Source organism: Mirounga angustirostris, unplaced genomic scaffold (assembly GCF_029215605.1).
Source record: "Mirounga angustirostris isolate CCGP_5_RB_7025 unplaced genomic scaffold, mMirAng1.0.hap1 SCAF_4, whole genome shotgun sequence".
NCBI classification, from domain to species: domain Eukaryota; kingdom Metazoa; phylum Chordata; class Mammalia; order Carnivora; family Phocidae; genus Mirounga; species Mirounga angustirostris.
In genome coordinates, this window is record NW_026991712.1 from 16,921,639 (window position 1) to 16,938,125 (window position 16,487).

The following is a 16,487-nucleotide window of genomic DNA, read 5'->3' on the forward strand; positions in this document are numbered from 1 at the left end:
TATCAATGCCCTTTGACCTATTAACCCCATTGCCAGGAATTTGCTCTAAAGAAATTACAGTATAAAAGGAAAAAAAAAAAGGCTTATGTTAGATGTTTATTTCCAAGTTATTTCTGTACTACTGTGTGGACATTATCAAAACACACATCATCATTTTTCTCCCACCATCCCTTTAAAATGTATTCAGTTTGGGGAGGGCGGGGAGTAATAGGAAGAAGGAGGTTGTCCTTGATTCTAGATGAGAACTATCGCAGGACGCTCCCTGCTCTGGTCACGTTCCGGTAATGACATTCTAATGGTCACATCAAGTCACAAACATGGTCTTTTTTTTTTTAAAGACTTTATTTATTTATTTGACAGAGACAGAGAGTGAGCACAAGCAGGGGGAGCAGCAAGCAGAGGGAGAGGGAGAAGCAGGCTCTCCGCCAAGCAGGGAATCCGATGCGGGGCTCGATCCCAGGACGCTGGGATCATGACCAGAGCCAAAGACAGACACTTAACGACTGAGCCACCCAGGCGCCCCACAAACGTGGTCTTAATAGAGTATATTCGATGTGTTATGATGTTCATCATGTTAAAGCAACAATTCCGGTTTCATTCCAAAGATTTCTCCCACTTCTCGCTAGAGCCATCCGGTTCAGTGAGAGCGGCGAGAGAAAGCGGGGGCTCATAGGCAGTCAACTTCTCTCTCCCAGCACCCCTTCACATTTCCTCCCCAACTCACTAGCTGCTGTTTTGCATGCCATGTCAAAATGGACGGAAGGCAAAGAGGTAAGTGGTTAGGTCTGGAAACACTCTAACTGGCTGGTGATGAACCACGGAGAAGCAGTCCATCCCAGCGGTCACTGCCTCCTCGCCCTGGTCCCTAGCATGCCTCTCCACTCGGACTTCATCGTTGCAAGTCCTCACCCTCCCAGAGGGTCCTCTTGGCCAGAACTTAACTGACTCCATTAAATGACGGATAAACAAACTGTGTGTGAGTATACAAGGGCATATCCTAAGATACAAAAGAGAATGAACTACTGACACATGCAACAACATGGATGGAGCTTAAGGATGTTATGCCCAGTGGAAAAAGTCAATCTCAAAAAGCCACATACTGCACGATGCCATTATATAACACCCTTGAAATGATAAGATTATAGTGATGGCGAATAATAGACTGGTGGTTATGGGCGGTGCGGGTGGGTGTATAGCTGTGGCATTACGGAGTTCTTTTTTTTTTTTAACATTTTATTTCTTTATTTGACAGACAGAGACACAGCGAGAGAGGGAACACAAGCAGGGGGAGTGGGGGAGGGAGAAGCAGGCTTCCCGCCGAGCAGGGAGCCCGATGCGGGGCTCGATCCCAGGACCCCGGGATCATGACCCGAGCTGAAGGCAGACGCTTAACGACCGAGCCACCCAGGCGCCCCCGTTAGGGAGTTTCTTCATAGTAATGGAGCAATTATGCACCCTGATTGCGGTGATGATTACACAAATCCACAAATCTATACATGTGATAAAATTACATAGTAACACACACACAAGTACATGTAAACATTAATGAAACCCAAACAAAGTCTGTAACTTAATATCATACCAATGTCAATGTCAATTCCCTAGTTTTGAAAATGTACTATGGTTACATAAGATGGTATCACTGGGGAAAGCAGGGTGAAGGGCACATGGGAACTCTCTATTTTTGCAACTTGTGAATCTTAAATAATTTTAAGTTTTTTTAAATGGCTCTGGCCCAGTTTTCTCTTCCCAGGGGGGCCCACCTTTGAGCCCCAGGAAACATTCTCTCATCCTTTGCCCCAACAGAGCCTGGGAGGGCAGGACCAAACCTCGCCCTCTGGGTTCTCTTTGCCCTCAGCTGTAGAAAGTATATTTCAAGCTCTATGTGGTCCTAAGGAAGCCCCCATCATACACTTTCGAAGAAAGCCTTTCCCCTGGGGAGTGAGGGAGGAGTCACAGCATGCATGCACCCTCACTAAGCTGACTGCTTGCATATTCAGTCTGGCTGCAGAGGTCACGGGCTTGGACTACAGGTCAGTGAGAATTCCCCTGGCATAGTGGATGCTCTAGCCTCTGCCCAGACCTCCTCTCAGGACTAAGGCCCTCATTCCCACCCTGAGTCTCTCTGAAAACTGCTCTAAGTTGAAGAGAGCTATCTCACCCAAGGTCATGTCCCCTTCCCAGGGGCAATCTGCACCCAATGACTGGTCCACATAGAGGCATAAAGAGCCGGCCTCCTTGCTTCAACAGGGGACACCTCTGCAAGACCATCTCAGCTTCAGAGCTAGTGGAGGGGCAGCTGAGGCCTTTGCAGTGATCGTATCAAAGAGCAAATACTCCCTCTGCCCAGTCCTGCTTCTTTTATTCCCCCACAGGCGTTGATCCCCAAGCACTGCCCAGTGAACCTCCTATACACAAATCTCCATCACAGAGTCCTTCCTGGGGAACCTGACCTTTGACACTTGGTGAACTCCATATATGATGGTCAGCCTCACCCTCACTTTGGAATCTGCTATCTATTGAATTGGTGCCTGAGTCAAAAGTGAAAAAGGAAAAGCCCCACTTAACACCATAGGAAAAACCAAAGAGACATTTATTAATAAATCATGGCAAATCAGCTCCATGAAATATTAAATAGCCAGTAAAAATTATGAATATTTTGCAACAAAATACTCTGGAAAAATGACCACATTCTAATATTAAGAGAATACAATATTAATTCTGGACTTGGAGGGAAAAGGCACTAAAGGACATCTTCGGAATATTTGGAAAAATTTCAATATAGAATGTGTATTATATAATATCATTGCATCACTGTTAAATATCCTAGACATGAAAATAATATTGTGATTATGCAGAAAAATGACTTTGTTCTTAGGAAATCCTGCTGTTATATTTATAGCCAGTCTCTTGATATCTGCAACTTGCTTTCAAAGGGTTCAGCAAACAATTGTGACCAAGAGAGAGAAAGAGAGAGACTCTTTTCCTGCAAAGAGCAAGAATACTCTCTGCAGTGATCTTAGTCCCGTTCCTGTGCTAAATGCTCCCCCTTGTGTACCAAGAGAGCAGAATGCATTCATCAAAATGCACTTTAAACCTCCTCTGTGTAATGGAAAAGCAAGACCCTAAGACTTTTAGAGAAGGCAATCAAAGGATGGCACGTTTTAGTATACTCCTTCCCGACCTGCAACCAACAGTGTAGTTCCTGTCCCCCAGCTTGCTCTCCATGGTGTCAAAATTGGGAGTTTCACTTCTGGTGGAGGGAAGGCATAGTCAGCAAGGGGTGGGTAGGAGGGTACCTATAGTCTTGTCTGTGAAGGGCATGGGCTCTAGAATCAAATACTCCTGGGAATGAATCCCACTTTGTCCACTTCCTAGCTGAGTGACCTCTGTTGAGCATTAGCTTCCTTGTCTGTGAAGAAGGGGTGATAATAGCACTTATTATCAAAGGGTAACTGGGAGGACTAAATGAGATAATGCAGACCAAGACATAGCCTAGGGCATGGCTCACCACTTAAGAGTTAGAGTCCAGTATACATTAATCATTATTATGATCTATTAACCTCTTCTCGAGGAGACTTCCAAGAGAGTTCCTTGGAAGTCCTACTGTCTTGTAGAGCATAGTTTGAAAAACACTGCCCTGGAGTATCTGATTTATAGACTTTAATCTTTGGTGAGAATCCATCCCATTTTTTTTTTCCTAGAAAACTATGCTTACTAATATTATACTGAAAACAAGAAATAATTTTTTTAAAAACTCCCTTTCGGGGGTACTTGCACTAAATATTAGGACTATTTCAATAGTGATCTTTCCTCATAAGTGATTTCCAAGAAAATGGACATTTTGAGTCGTCCGCCAATTTTTCTGCTCACCATTATGCCTCCTCTGGGTCGTCTGCTTTTGACACTCTAATCATGGTCTCCTCCAAGGCAAGTCACTCTCATGTCCCATGTCAAGATGCCTGGAGAATCTCTTTCATGCTCCCCAAGGTCATGCACCCAACTGCCTACACTTCCTCCTTCTGCCCTCTTCCTCTCGCTCTGTCTCTTCCTTTCAACAAATCCTCATGGAGCATCGATTCTCCATGAGAACAAGACACAGTTCTTGCTGGTCTTGGGTACAAAATTATTAAGACAATAGTTCCTGCCTTTTATGAGCTTATATTAGAGTTAGACTCTTGTAGGAAACCCAGACATGTAAAAAGACCCAGGGAGGCATTATAACAGATACTAAACATGGTCTAGCAGAAAACAACATCAGGAACCCACTGGGCTCAGGAGACCTGGATTAAAATCCTACATTTGCTACAGACTGGATTTGTGAGCTTGAACAAGTGAAATCACCTCTCTGGGCCTAGAGAGTATCATCTGTAAACTGCCTTAGGTTGGGTTCCCCCAAAGTCGACTTGAGACAGGGACTGGGGTACAGGTAGTTTACCTGAGAGGGGATCCTGGGAAGCACCAGCATGGGGGCGGGTGAGTCAGGAGAGGCAAGGAAGCAGGTTACTGAGCAGGTGCCAAGCAGGTGTGCCGTGTGGACAGCGGGGGACCAACCCTGCTTGGGATACCAGGAGACCTGTAGCACCTCCCTCAAGAGTTATACCCTCTGAGGAACAAGAAAGCTGAAGCATTCACCCTCCAGTCCCTGAGCATCAGCTGCTGAAGACAGCTCCAGGGCGGATTAACTCTTCCACGTGTCCAGCCAAGCACGTCAGACCAGGGAGAGCCTCTCATGGACACACAACGGCTTCACTTAGGTGAGGAAGAGTAAGGGGAGATGGGAACTATCAGGGAGGTGGGGATTGACAGCATCTGCTGCACCTTCTGGAAGAACTGTTTTGGCAGACATGAAAGCCTTGAGCAGAGTAGCTGGCAGAAGCATTAAATGCACCAGAATGTACAAGCAGGATGAAATACCTCCTCAGTGACCTATCCCTGCATGACAGAGTATGCTAACCATGTTGTTCTCTACTGGCTTCCTTTTCAGCCTTCAACTGGTACAAACCCTACCAAATCCTTGGAGAGAAATCACCCAGATCCATCCTTCCATGTCCATGGCACCCTCCCTAGTCCTGACCCCATCGGTTTGCATGTGGAGGCCCTTCCCCCTGGTCTCCCCCATTCCCCCTTTGCTGACCCCAACCTGCCAACCCCAGTCAAAGGACACTCTGTAAAGTACTAGTCTTCCCACAGCCCTCCGCTGTTTAAGAGCTTGCCACCAGAGCCCCTTTTCTCCTACCAGATTAAGCCCTAAATCTCATCTTGTGGTTCGAGACAGGCCACCCCATTACTTCCCCCAGGTTCTCACTTCTATGATCCACCCTGCTCTCAGAGAACAATGCCCTAATTTTGCCTTTGGATTTATTTCAACATGCCTGCATCTTCATTCTGTGAGATAGTATTAATTCTGGAGTCAGACCCAGGTTCAAATCACATTCCTCTATGTATTAACTGTGCTCCTTTGGCTGTTGCCCAGGCCTGTTTCCTCATCTGAAAAATGGGGATAATACTAATTCCTACTCCATCGGGTTGTTGCAAGGATAATAATTTTATACACAGAAAGTAGCTTTGAGCAATGCCGGGTACAAAACAAGTACCCAATAAATGTGAGCTGTCATTACGGGTTCCCTCGAGGTGTAAAGATTCTTAAAACAAGAGGAATCTACTAAGAAGGGTTAGTCTCTTTGCATGAGCTCATGGGCCTCCTGAGCCTTTCTGCACCCAAAGTGCAGCTCAAAGCCCTATGCAGCACAGGAACACATCCTTTACCAGCACACAAACCATACCTCTGCTGCTCAGAGGTCTCACCTTCACTCCCAGCAGCAAAATCACAGGTTAGAGCTGTTGAACACGAGGCTAAGAGCAGTATAATGGAAGAACAACTGGGGGCATGTTTCCTCATTCCGCAGGCTCTCACCACGGGAACATGATGTCAAAGTTCTGTTAAGTGTGCCTCACACACCCTGACTTTTCCTGCTGTTGGTCAAAGCGATTTTCACAACAGCGTGCCTGAAGCTGACCTGTTAAAAGTTGTGTGTTAAAAAAAAAAAAAAAAAAGGTATGTGGGTAAATGTGTAAGTGATGGAAAACGTGGTTTATTTGGGTTTTTTTTAATTTTAAATCTATTTCTAACAAGTAATATATTCACAGATATCACAACTCTTAAAAACAGAAAAGGGTACACAATGAAGTTTCCCTCCCTTCCCAACCCCAGCCACCTGGTTCTCCTCCCCAGAGGCAACCAAAATTACCAGTTTCTGTTGGATATTGGATATTCTTTTAGATATTCTGTCCAAATACAAGCCAATATATATGTTATTTTTCTCTTTTAATACACACTGTTTCACATGCTTTTTAAACTTTACTAAATACCTGATACAAAAGAATATAACATAAGTTACCACAAAAGAATGAAAACATCACCACTCAGCTTAAGGAACAACCTGGCTCATTTATTTTCACAGCTTCATAATATTTTCCTCTACAGGTGGATTACAGTTCATCACATCAGGCCCCAGTGAATGGGCCTACATGGTTTCCAATCCTGCGTTGTTATCCCCATGCTACAGTGAATAACTTGTTTATCTGTATCTTACATACGTGCAGTAGATCTGGAAGACAAATTCCTACGTTGGGAATGACTAAGTCAAAGAGTATTTTTTTTTTTTAAAGATTTTATTTATTTATTTGAGAGAGAGAGAATGAGAGAGAGCACATGAGAGGGGGCAGGGTCAGAGGGAGAAGCAGACTCCCTGCCAAGCAGGGAGCCTGATGTGGGACTCGATCCAGGGACTCCAGGATCATGACCTGAGCCGAAGGCAGTCGCTTAACCAACTGAGCCACCCAGGCGCCCTCAAAGAGTATTTTTATAGGTCATTTTAAAAGAAAAATATCTGGGTTACCCTCCATAGAGGTTGAGCCAAATTGGTTTGTTTTTAAGTTTCCAAGATGCCTAGAAGTCCAACAGGTGACAAAGTCATTTAAGTGACAGAACTAAGAGGATGGGAAAGCAAAAGGATCACTTTAAAATGACATTTAAAAAAGATATGGCAGGGCGCCTGGGTGGCTCAGTTGGTTAAGCGACTGCCTTCGGCTCAGGTCATGATCCTGGAGTCCCGGGATCGAGTCCCGCATCCGGCTCCCTGCTCGGCAGGGAGCCTGCTTCTCCCTCTGACCCTCCCCCCTCTCATGTGCTCTCTCTCATTCTCTCTGGTTCAAATAAATAAATAAAATCTTTAAAAAATAAAAAAATAAAAATAAAAAAAATAAAATAAAAAAGATATGGCACATATTATGCATGAAATGAGTGTTAACAATTTAAAACACTTTACCTTTCAGAGTATGAAAACCTCTCTCTCTCTCTCTCTCTCTCTCACACACACACACACACACACACACACACACACACAGAGAATCTCAAAATAACCTTAAGTGAAACAACCAAGGCCCAGAGAGGTTAGGTGATTTCCCCAAGGTAACACAGCACGTGGTGAACAAAAAGCATAGCTGTAATGGTGACTAAGGACTGACACCTGATTTTTCTTGTATTCTGAGTGCAGAACTAGGCCTCCTCCACACCTGGCCTTAGAGATCACAACAGCTCTGCACCCTATGGACCTTGAGTGGGAAGTGACTCATCCATCACCCACGATTCTAGAAACAGTGTGTGCCAGCACGGTGTGACTGTATTAACATTTTGCCCCTCAATTTCTTTCCAATGTCTTCTCAGAAATTGCTCTAAAACTCCAGGTCCCCATGGAAACCTCAGGAAAGCCTGCCTGTTGACTCTAAGCGAAATTCAGCTGACTGCTCGCTTGTTAACAAATGGGTGTTATTAAAAGCCTGGCCCCAGCAGACGCCTGCTGTAACTCACGGCCAAAGCCACGCTCTCCATGGCTGAGAAGGCAAGAGATAGTCCATTCGGTGCCAGGCTATGTGGTCCGCTTGGAGGAAAGGGGGACATCCCCTGAGCCCCACCGTCACAGTTCGACACAGGACAAGGTGTTTTCCGGGTACGTTTGTGGAGTGGGGAGCCCACTGAGAGTGTGGGTGACGCTAATAAAATCACCTTGCGACGATCCTGGCCATCTGCAGAATTCATCTGTGATGTGCCCTCCAGACCGAGAGGTGAAAGAGCAGAGGCCTGAGAGTCTGTGGAAGAAAGCTGCGTGGGCAAGGCCAGCACGATCTAAAACGGAACAGAACCTCATCGGAGCGAGGAATCCAAGGGGCAAGAATTGAACAGCATTTTTCCGGCATTATCCAGAGATCCAGTGGTTGGGAGACTTGATCTTCCAGACTCTGCTGGCGACAGAATTGTTCCTTCATGAAACAGTCGAGGAATACTTGCTGAGTCCCTACAGGGCCAGACACCGCTAGCGTAAGGCAGAGCCAGTGCCCTTGGTCTGGTGAAGGGAGACAGCAAACAGGCTCTTAAATAAATCCATACACAAGGTCATTTCCATCAGTGACAACTGCTATGAAGGAAAGAAGTGACGAAGTGACGTGACCTCGCCTGGTCGGGCATCTTGGATTAGCGGACTTGGAGCTGGGACCTAAATGTCAGGGAGCGGTCAGCCCAGAGAAGATACGGGAAGCGAGGGGCAAGCCAGAGCAAGCAGTATGCTTCCTCCCCAGACCTCTTCCCCATCTACACCCAGCATCCCCGTAATCTCCTAGAGCCCTGTGCCTTCAAACACTAGCTGATGTCCCCCATTGTATATTCCCAGCCTGAACCTCATCCCTGAATCCCAGACTCCTTTATCCAACTCCCATTGGACATCTCATCTAAGACATGCAACTGGCATCTCAGATTTAACATGTCCAGAATGAAACTCCTGCTCTTCCTCCCCCAAAAGGCTCCACCCACAATCTTTCCCCAACTCAGTAAATAGCAATCACCTTTTTACACATCGTACATGTTCACTGTCCATCCACTCCACCAGAATGTAGGCTCTATGAGCACAGGGGCTTTGTTTTCTCCACCGCTCAATCACTGGGGCAGGAACAGTGCTTGGCACAGAGTGGGAGCTGTCGGACAGATGAAACACCTCCTCCAGGAAGCCTCCCCACCCCTTTAACCAGATTGTCCTTCCGCCTCACGGAGTTGTTACCTCTCCTTGATAGCAGGGTGCACAGTGCCATTGTGTGGTCATTGGCATGATTCTTTGATTGACGTCAGTCTCTACCGTCAGCCCGTAACCCACAGGAGGGCAGGTGCTACTCTGGTTTGTTACCAGCATCTAACCTGGAGCCTGGCACAGAGGAGCCCTTCCGTAAATAAAAATAGTAATATTTTAAAATGAATAAATAGATAATACAAGCTATGATGGGTCCTTGCTCCAGAAAAATGTGCTCATATCACCATACACAATGTGTGCTGGGACTGCAGGTTAGGAATTCTTGGTCTTAAACCTTTCAGGCTGCCCTAACAAAATACCACAGACTGAGTGGCTTAAAAACAACAGGAAGTTATTGCTCACAGTTCTCGATGCTGAAAGTCCAGTCAGGGCACCCACATGGCCAGCTGAGGTCGTGGGCTGCACACTTATCATTGTGTCCTCACATGGGAAGGGGCTAGGGAGACTTCTGGGATCTCTTTCAGGACAGTGTTAACCCCATCCATGAGGGCGCCACCCTCAGGAACTAATCACCTGCCAAAGGCCCCCACCTCCTAATACCATCACCTCTGTGGGTTAGGATTTCGACATATGGATTTGGGAGAGGGAGAGGGACACAAACATTCAGACCACAGCATCCTTGCTATATTACAACAGGCTAAACCTACACTGTGGTTTCTACAAGTATGAAACACGGGGATATCGTCCCCTCCGTGGTCTTCAGCCATGGCACACATGGAAGTAGATCTCTTGACAGAATTTTCTAATTAGTTGGAGATACGTGTGAATGCTCTCGGAACTGGCACAGACAATGTGTCAACAAGACTGGGAGGGAGCACAGTGAGACAAGGGGCAAAAGAAGACCCAAAGAGAAGTCCTCCCACAGAGCATTCTTGTCATTTCTTCACCAAGAGCAAAATGACTCTGGTGATGTCAGTCGTGTGTCCCACAACCAAATTCAATCCCATCAACCGGCTACAGCCCTTAGGCGCACAGCCACAAACCATTTCATTGATTTTATAATTAACACCGCTAACAGAAGCGCATCTAGAGAACCTCATCAACATACATTCATTCCTTCAGCAAATGTTTATTGAGCATCCTCCATGCACCTCACACTGCAAGAGAATGTCCTATGGGGGACGACTCAGCCCCTTTTGTCCCTGCGAGCATCGGATGCTGGACTGTAATTGCTCCAGCACTCGGCCTGGATACTCACTGCCATTGTAACTGGACAGCCTCTTTACCTCAGTGTTCTGTGAAGGTGACAGGACTTGTTGCAGAGACTGTCATTAACTCCAACATGTTCACCTGCACCAACACACGCAGGCAGCAGGTGCCGATATGAGTCTCCAGCAAGCCCTCACTAGAGAGCTGATGGTCACCCCTGAACAGGGCAGCTAAGTGAGTAATTCTGGTTCAGGCTGGACTTTCCTTTCTGTTCCTCGGGATCTTCATATATTTCCCCATTTTCTGGTTCTATACCTTCTGTACTACAATAGTCACTTCCTTCCTCCAAGGCCTTTTTAAATAATTACAGGACAGTTCTTCAGTTGGGCTTACATGTTTGTTCAAAGTGTACTCTTTTAAGTGCCAATTTTTTATCAAAAGATTTCTGTAGAGCAGGCTCTGCCAAGGCTAGCTTTCTGCTTACTTGCTAATGAGAGTGATGTGGCAGCCCGCTGTCCCTTAAACCTGAGCACTCTGCATCTACCTTCTTTTATACAGTTCTGCCTTGCTCATCATGGCCTAACTCTGCAAGTGGTAGGCATGCAATAGACATAGGGTGGATGGATGATGGAGGAAGGGAAGATGGGGAGGAGGAGGGAGGGACAGAAGTAGGAAAATTACCTCCTTGTAACTTCTACCTCTGTTCTCCAAAATTTATTCAAGGCAAATGAGTACGGCTTCCTCTTCCCTTAATGGTATGTATCTGGTATGTCCCAGGCTTCCAGCCACTAGTAAGTACAAACCTATCACATTTATAGTAATCCCAAATCTTGATGATTTAAGCACACCTTCACCAAGTCCAGCTTTTTAGAAAAGCATTCTCCACCAAAAGTTTCTGCGAAGCATCAGGGGTGCTCATTACTACAAGCTGACTGTACTCAAGTTCCCACCAGCTTGCGCGTCCCATTAAAGGTCATTTTCTACTTCAAAGTCGTGATGAAATGGGTTCACAGAGAATCAGAGCCACAGCCTTCAGGCTTCATCACGCTCCTGCTCTGTTGCTCTGAGTCAACCACTCCACCACCAGAACTCCAACCTTTGTCAGAATGCCGATCTCCACCACCAGAACTCCAACCTTTGTCAGAATGCTGATCTCCACCACCAAAACTCCAACCTTTGTCAGAATGCTGATCTCCTCCTGCCCAAGACCAGCTCCCTCCAAGGTTCCCACAGAGCCATGCTGAGCCCTGACTGACAGTTCCTTCCTTTCATTCCCGGAAGACGGGGCTTTCACGAACGTGGAGGAGGTGAGGCCAGAGTGCACTGCGAAGGGGGAGCAACGGGGAGGCACACCTCACACTGTAACTGCCACCTGCAGTCCCTCTAATCTCCAGTCATCGATTGGCCTGAACCACTCGGCCACGTCTCCCCAACTCGGGTGTCATTTTCTCTCAGGAACGTGTTTTTCTCTCATCTAGCAAGGACTGCTTTCAGGACTCCTAGGCCATCAGATAGGCCTGAACATGTATGAACCATAAATGAAAACAGGGCTCATTTGGCATCTTTCCCACAAGGCTCCTCACCTCATGCAAAACAAGAGGTATTAATGGGCATAATGGGCATCTGTTTTTCAGTGTTCCTGAACATTCTGTGAAGGGCAATAATTCCACCAACATTGTAGGACACCGAGGGGGTGGCTTGCACAAGCACACAGAGGATTTGACTCCACAAGGAATATCACAATTTCTGACCCAGTCCAAAAATACCCTGTCACAAGAGCCTGAATGGGCACTATTATTATTTAGGGAGGGCCAAGCTGCTAAGTCAAGACTCACCCAATAATTCTGTGACTTAAAGAAATACACAAGGTTGTCTCTGAGGATCAGTTCCACATATAAGACTCGGCTCCATAGGGTCATTCAGGAGTCCAGGCTGATGGTGGCTCTGCTATCTTCAGTGGGCAGCTTCCGAGGTCATTCTAGTCCTCAACTGCTCCATCAGTAGGCAAGGGGGTGTAAAGGACTGGGTAGGCTGTGTTTCACCGTCAGCCCCTTACATTCCAACGGTGAGAACCTGGTCACATGGTCACACCTCGCTGGAGGCTGGGAACTGTAGTCCCTGGCAGAACAGCCACACATCAGCTACAACTCTTACTCTAGAACAAGGGACAGCAAATTATAGCCTCACGGTCAAACCTCGAGTCCCCGGATTTTATAAACAAAGTTTTCCAGGAGCACAGCCATACATTCATGCAGAGTTGAGCAGTTATGGCAAAGACCTTATGGCATGCAAAGCCTAAAGTATTTACTATCTGGCCCTTTATAGAGAACATCTGCGATTCCCTTTTTTAGGAAAAAAAAAAAGCATGCATTCGATGGGACAACTGGCAGTCTATACTTTCAAAATTTATCTCGGAAACTGTTAGAAAGACACATAGACAAAAATGTTCCTTCAAGCAGTTTTGTCATACCGAAAGACTAAAAACAACTTAAAAAGGACTGTGAAATTATGGACCATGCATACCACAGAATACAATGTAACCCTTAAAAAGAATGAGGAAGTTCAACATGTACTGATTAGAAAATATCCAAGTATTTTAACTTTAAAAAGTAAAATGCAGAACAATGTTTAGAATGTTACCACTTGTGGGGGTGAAAAAAAAAACAGAACTTAATATATAATACCTATATGCTAACATGGGCATAAAAATTCCTGGAAGGACATAAAAGAAACTGAAGACAGATTGTTTCTGGATAGAGAAATCAAAAAATGGAAGGACGGAGGACTTTTTACCATATACTTTTATGTATTTTGAATTTGCATACTCTGCATGTACCACCTATTTTTAAAATAATTAAAAATTAAACTCAAAAAACCATGTACACAAAACAGTTTGCCTTTACTTTCATTGCTAACCAACCCCTCTTCTGAAAGACATAACCCTTCTTACAAGCCATGGTAGTATCTCCCATCAGATAGTCAGTTCTACTGACCTGGGAACCATTTTACACTGTGGAATTTGCTTCCCCACTCCATCATGTGTCAGATTCTCAGAGATACCTCATTTCTCTTATTTTCATAGTCAACTTACAAATTCTATTTTAGTCCCCTGCTTTTCTTGAAAGTTCCTCTTTCCAAACAGACAGCATTTATCAGTATTTATTCAGTTCTCTCACGCATGTTGAGTATAAAGAGAAGCAACTCTGACCCCAGAGAAAAATTAAGCATAGAAAGACAAAAGTACAGGGCGCCTGGGTGGCTCAGTTGGTTAAGCGACTGCCTTCGGCTCAGGTCATGATCCCGGAGTCCCAGGATCGAGTCCCGCATCGGGCTCCCTGCTCGGCGGGGAGTCTGCCTCTCCCTCTCCCTCTGCCTGCTGTTCCCCCTGCTTGTGCTTGTTCTCTCTGTGTCAAATAAATAAAAAAAATCTTAAAAAAAAAAAAAAAGACAAAAGTACAGTTCCTAATAAACAACTTTCAAGAAAAATCTTGCAAGGGAACCTACCTTTCAGTTAAAAATGACAGCAATCCAACTCACACAAGCTGCAGAGAAAAAGGAATCCACTGGTTTATGTAACTGGGAAGTTCCAAAGTTGCTGCTGGCTTGAAGCTACAAAAAGATCCAGGCTCTCAGAAATGCCTTCAGGGTTTTTGCTCTGCTCTCAGCTCTGCCAGGCGGCATTCTGCAATGGGCCCTTCCGTGGCAGTCAGGATGCCCACCATGAGCCCCGAACTCCCAGGCCCCTAGTTTAGCATTCCTCATGGAGAGATTTTTTTTTTTTTTTTTTTTTTTTTTTTTATTTGAGAGAGAGAATGAGATAGAGAGCATGAGAGGGGGGGAAGGTCAGAGAGAGAGGCAGACTCCCTGCCGAGCAGGAAGCCCGACGCGGGACTCGATCCAGGGACTCCAGGATCATGACCTGAGCCGAAGGCAGTCGCTTAACCAACTGAGCCACCCAGGCGCCCGAGATTTTTTTTTTTTCTCCTTAAATGTCAATACAGCAAATCCAGAGGACTTTGTGACAGGTCATTCTTAGACTTGTCCAGGGGCTGGCTCCAAGCCTGGCCCAGCTTAGGCCAAATGCCTTTCCATACAGGCCACCAGGACTACACGAAATGTGCAAAGAAGAGGTTCCCAGAAGGAGCTGTAGGAGTGGGGACTGGTAGGTAGAAAAAAACAACAAATGGCCTCTTTTGCTTCTAACTCAAGATTGTGACCACTGGACATTTTAACAGGCTTAAAACTTTAAACCTTGCTCCCTACACTGGCAAGAAGGGGTCTTCAATTTCAAGACAAGTTGGCTGCAAAGTTCAAACTTACACACACACACTGTCTGATTCCTCTGTACTAGACACAATTATGAATACCAGATTGGAAACCTGCTCATAAATTGGCAAAACAAAAAAAGACTCTCCAAAAATGCAGTTTGTAAATCAGATTACGATCTTTTGGTCCCTCTGAAACTTTCTGCTCAAGACAAAGCATTTCCGTACTACAGCCTGCCAAAATTTATCTTCTTCATTTTAGCCGCATGCTTTTTAAATGACCATCTAAAAGTCAACAAAGATATGCAAGTATGAGTTCTATAATTAGTTCTAAATTATAAAATAACTTAAGAGGTGGTGTTTGTGTTCCTCTTACCAAAGGTTCATTCACTTTCTCCCAGAAGCCTCCTGGTCAGCTGAACCAAACGGATATATGACATCTCCCTTGATTCTTGAGTAATGACTGCAGGTGTCCCTCCATAGCACAAGACAGAGTATCTACATTAAATGAAAGTTTCTCAATAAGCTGAAAACTCATCTAAGATCAAAAGCCTGGACAACCTTGCTTTCAGAAATTGCTGTTACAGGAGAATCATGAAGACATGCGTGAGAGTTAACGCTGTATATGCCGGTTTCGTGCCAAACATCTTTTATTTGGAATTATATGACGAAAGCCAAATTTCCAAAACATCTTCAAGAAGGAAGATCGATACATGTATTTTAAAGTAATGTTCCCATCTACAAGTAAGATATTCTTGGGTATCTCAGATCATCAAGGGTGACACAAAATCTTCAAAACAAAATTACTTTTAAATCAATTTTATTTAAAAAACATATATAAATAGGCCAAATAACACTCAAGCCTGAGAGGGCTGCAATCTTTTCTTAAGAACATAATAGTCCAGAAAGACTAATACTTATTGCTGATTCAGCTCACAGTACCAGCCCTCTTCAAGCAGCAGTACAATCACCAGCACGCATTTTATGGGCAACTTTGAGGCGCATGAGGGAGTCACAGAGAAATGAGCCACAGCCTTGCCCTCAAGGAGCTTACAGTGTAGCTGGAGAAAAACAAAACATCCAGAACAGACACAAAGTCCACACATTTATCATAACAAAAGCAATTACTGGCATAAGTTATCACATGTTTTAACAAATGAGTGTTGGAAATATCTTAGCAAATATACACTACATCAAGTTTCAACCTAACATATCCAAAAAAAAAAACCATGGTTTTTTTTTTTTTAATTTTTTTGTTCACTCATGTTTCAACTCAACTGAATTAAAAGAGGAAAATATAATTCCAAGCCAAATGTACCATAGTGTTTGCTGTCCCCAGTGAAGGGATGAACTGTTCGTGTCCTAGAATTTCTCCATGGTTCTACATCCAGATGTCAAGTTCAGTAGTTTTGACTGCCAAACCGATGTACGAATTCAGATAGGGAGTAGACAGCTCCCCATCCTACCTCAGGATCCATACTGATAAAATCATTCAGGTTCATTTTGGAATCTAAAAAATTCATGAAAGAAATGTCCATTGAAAACACAATAAAACAACCCAGAGACCAAAAGTAGGGAAAAGTATTCAAGTGGAGAAGGGTTCAATATCACTTCTGCAGTGTTCTTGTCTCAAACATGTAACTCAATCTAATCATGACAAAACATCACACAAACCCAAACTGGGGGGGACACTCTACAAAATAACTGACCGGTACTCTTCAAAACTGTAAAAGTTATAAAAGAAAAGGGAAAAAAAAGAAATTGTCAGAGATTGCAGGGGGACTGAGGAGACAGGACAACTAAATGTAATGTCGTGGGGTAGATTCTGGACCAGAGAAAAGAAATTAGTGGGAAGAGTTGGAAAAGTTAAGTAAGGTCTGTAAGTCAACAGTACTGGATCAATATATATATTTTTTTAATATTTATTTATTTA

At 44.7% G+C, this 16,487-nt stretch overlaps 1 protein-coding gene across 13 annotated transcripts in view; it reads right to left on the reverse strand.

The window, feature by feature from the left end:
• Positions 1–16,487, reverse strand: part of NTAQ1 (N-terminal glutamine amidase 1) — a 47,838-nt gene that overhangs the window by 14,787 nt on the left and 16,564 nt on the right. For 7 of the 13 annotated variants that reach the window (XM_045895940.3, XM_045895941.3, XM_045895942.3 and 4 more), the window contains one exon: positions 14,059–16,064. The exons of 5 other annotated variants lie outside the window; for them this stretch is intronic. In XM_045895940.3, the coding sequence (XP_045751896.1) occupies positions 16,043–16,064 (22 nt within the window). In that variant the 3' untranslated portion in view covers positions 14,059–16,042. Of the gene's footprint in view, positions 1–5,700; positions 6,021–14,058; positions 16,065–16,487 lie in introns of those variants that run through there. One more of the 13 variants, XM_045895946.3, reaches the window with a different exon arrangement.